The sequence below is a fragment of the Gregarina niphandrodes genome, assembly GCF_000223845.1.
Source record: "Gregarina niphandrodes unplaced genomic scaffold scaffold00056, whole genome shotgun sequence".
Classification (NCBI taxonomy): domain Eukaryota; phylum Apicomplexa; class Conoidasida; order Eugregarinorida; family Gregarinidae; genus Gregarina; species Gregarina niphandrodes.
This window is the reverse complement of record NW_011645823.1, coordinates 1-3,069: the sequence shown is the minus strand read 5'-3', so window position 1 is coordinate 3,069 and position 3,069 is coordinate 1. Positions and strand designations below refer to the sequence as shown.

The 3,069-nt window shown below is 49.4% G+C and overlaps 3 protein-coding genes and 1 non-coding gene across 4 annotated transcripts; all 4 read left to right on the top strand.

The window, feature by feature from the left end:
* Positions 1-115: 115 nt before the first annotated feature.
* On the top strand, positions 116-709 carry GNI_168900 (thioredoxin; the record flags this gene model as incomplete). The annotated part of the gene is made up of 1 exon (XM_011134950.1): positions 116-709. The coding sequence occupies one exon, from the start codon at positions 116-118 to the stop codon at positions 707-709; it is 594 nt and encodes a 197-aa protein (XP_011133252.1).
* A 1,110-nt stretch (positions 710-1,819) lies between these two features.
* Positions 1,820-2,131, top strand: GNI_168890 (putative 26S proteasome non-ATPase regulatory subunit 9; the record flags this gene model as incomplete). Its single annotated transcript, XM_011134949.1, has 2 exons — positions 1,820-1,904; positions 1,950-2,131. 2 exons carry the CDS (start codon positions 1,820-1,822, stop codon positions 2,129-2,131), a joined length of 267 nt encoding a protein of 88 aa, XP_011133251.1.
* Positions 2,132-2,186: 55 nt separating this feature from the next.
* GNI_168880 lies at positions 2,187-2,258 on the top strand. The gene has a single exon. It is a non-coding gene; the product is annotated as a tRNA-Met (tRNA).
* A 264-nt stretch (positions 2,259-2,522) lies between these two features.
* GNI_168870 (hypothetical protein) lies at positions 2,523-2,960 on the top strand (the record flags this gene model as incomplete). The annotated part of the gene is made up of 1 exon (XM_011134948.1): positions 2,523-2,960. A coding segment is annotated over one exon (438 nt), but the record flags the coding sequence as incomplete, so codon positions are not given.
* Between the last annotated feature and the right edge of the window lie 109 nt (positions 2,961-3,069).

Here is a 3,069-nt window from a genome sequence, read left to right as displayed (position 1 = left end):
GGGGGGGGGTCGGCGGTGGTAATCGACTCTGGCGGTGGTAATCGACTCTGGTGGTGGTAATCGACTCTGGCGGTGGGTTTCATGACGGAAAAATCGACCGGCATAAAATTGGACGATGGGCTTCCTATGTTTCGGAAACATATGCTTGGGCAATCTGTTTCAGTTGTTGTTGTTTGCGTTCTTTGGCTACCGATTGGTGACAGGCTACTTACAACATTCATCTGAGTCATCTGCTGTTGAGGAGTTTCGTGGGAATGATGCGAAACGACGTCGTGCGGAACAGGTAGGTGCTGTATCACCTAAGGAGGATGTGTCGCAATTGCCGGGTCTGAAGAGTGTTATTGAACGTTATGCGACGAGCGGACCATCTTTTCTAAAACGAGACCAAGATCGTTACATACTGATTAAGTTCTCAGCAACATGGTGTGGTCCTTGTAGACAAGTTGCACCCTTCGTTGATCTACTACGCTACTGCTATAAGTTCCTCCTTGTAAATGTAGACATCGACTCAGCCGCACCGGAACTTAAACGGGTCGCCACGGCGGTACCGACATTCGTCCTTCTGAAACTACAAAAAAATGATGGACCCGTTTCTGGTCTCGACTTTCTCGGCATGAAAGTTGTTAGCAAACTCACCGGAGGCAGCCCCGGACCTGTCGAGAATCTACTACGCACCCACTGCACCAAGTTCGAAAAACTACCAATGTAGCACTAAGTAAACGTGTGCGGGAGTGCCTGTAGTTGATGTGTCTGTAGTTGACCCTGTGGTTGAACAAACCACCCACCTAGTAACTGCACACCACAGCCTACCAAAAGTTCTACAAACCAAACCCAGCCTCTTATCCGCACCACCACAACAGCAGCCGCCCTAGTGAGTAGCTAGCAAATGAGTAGCTAGCTTCTGGTCAATCCCTTAAGTTAAGCGGGTTCCGAATGGAAGTTAACCGGGTTTGAAAGACTAGCCTGGCAAGAGGGTCCGCACGAAGGCCGTGATTACGGCTGTGGTTCTCGAGAATATCGAGGCTTGTTGGTTGTTTTCATTATTAACCACGACACGCCGGTTCCATCCCTGAACGCACATAGTTGGGGATGGGAATGGGACGGGAAAGGAATGGGGCACGGGACGGGGTGGCTGACTTGAGCGATTCTAGTGAACAGCCGCCGGAAGGGTCCGAAGGCGCCGTTGGCATGAAGGAAGAAGATGACGGCGACGATAGAAAAGTAAGAGGAGTCCAGGTCCAGGATGAAAATGATCAGGAAGATCTTGGCATACAGCATCGCGTTGAAGCCGTCGTGGACCTCCTGACGATCTCCACCCGGCGGCGTCAGCTGCCACTTACCAGGCAGGTCTTCATTCCGTATGTGGTTTTCTTTCGCCTCTCTAAACCGTTGTTCCGCCCTTCGAACCAGGTCGTCTACTTTCACGTACGACTGGACCAGCAAGGGCTTTCTCAGGACCTTGTAGCTCCTTGCATGGTAGTCAACTAATAGCCCTGCACCAAAGAGACTTCTTCACATGGGGCGGGCAGACAATGGAAGTCAACAAGAACATCCCAGTGATGTCACAGCGACATTACGCAGACCTGCGATGGACCCAGGCTGTCATAGACGCGACCTGTGTAGACACATACTGTGTAGACACGTACTGTTCAGCTCTTCCACTTTTTTTTCGAAAGTCATGTGGCACTGGAGCAAAAGTCCGTCCTATCGTCACGGGAAAAATGACACGAGATGAGGCGAACAGGAGGGAAGGGAGGAGAGGGCGTGGCGAGGTTATTGTCCGGGCCACAACTTTTTTATCTAAAGGGAGGGAGGACCCATGTCCGAGCAGGAATTGCTAAAGCTTGATGAAGAGAGGATGCGGATGGAAAAGCGAGCGAAGGAGCTCACGGAGTATTTAACAGGTAATATTCCCCAAGCATCCCAGGGTAAATGAGGTGTCGTTGTAGCGCCGGGTATGCCGGGTTTGAAAGGTGGACTAGACACCCCCGATGGTTACCCCAGAAACGATATCGATGTTCACGGAATCTTAATTGCACGAAATGAATTGGCCTGTTTAAATACGGACTATAATGAGCTTATGAAGAAGGTGGAACAGAAGCTGGCCGAATTGCATGCAGCTACCGCTTGAGTCAAGGCACCTGGTTCATGATGTTACCTAGTGGCGCCTGGACTTTTATCGTTTTAGCACTGTAGCTCAGTGGGAGAGTGTTGGGCTCATAACCCAAAGGTCCTTCGATCGAAACGAAGCAGTGCTAAGTTTAACATTTCAAATTTCCCGGGTCAGAAATACGAAAGGTTCGACGATGATGCCGGATGCCGTGACTGAATCAGATACCAGGGTGGCGAGAGGTCAGCTTGCGGTCAATTTATGAGGAGTGCTTGATTGCGTCAATGTTCCTTCCCTGATACACCATAGTATTTTTCACGCCCGTCTTCTTTTAATGTGAAATAGCCTTATAGATACCGTGTGTGTACAAACACACACTTTTTGAGACCGGACTAGTAGCCCTTAACAAAACATGGCGACAGCTCAAAACGACATGACAGACTTCAAAGACATCATAGCGGCGATGATGAAGCAACAGCACGAATTGCTGCAAGCAATGGTGACCAACCAGTACCACTTTGCGAACAACCAACAAAGCCTGGCTAATGAAACGTTGGCTGAAGCACATATCAGATTAGAACCAATTCCGGATACGGAATTGGCCTGCGACGAATGGTTCACAAACTTGATGGCCAAATACGGGGACACATCCAGACAGATGCTACTGAAAAAAATGCGACAAGCATATGCGACCCCTACGAACATAACATCTTTAGAGGATGCCCACCAACATTATATGAACCACAGATTCAAGAAGTCACGGGCACTTCACCACTGCATCGAAAAGGTCATGAAAATCTCGACCACCAATTTGAGTGCAGCCCACAATGACCTCACCAACTTGATTGCCGTGCTCAAAACTATATGCCGGCGAATGAATGTGGACTCGGGATCTCACGTTGACAACGTGATATTTCGATATTCTGAACGTCTCCCAGCATGGGCACGCAACCTATTAC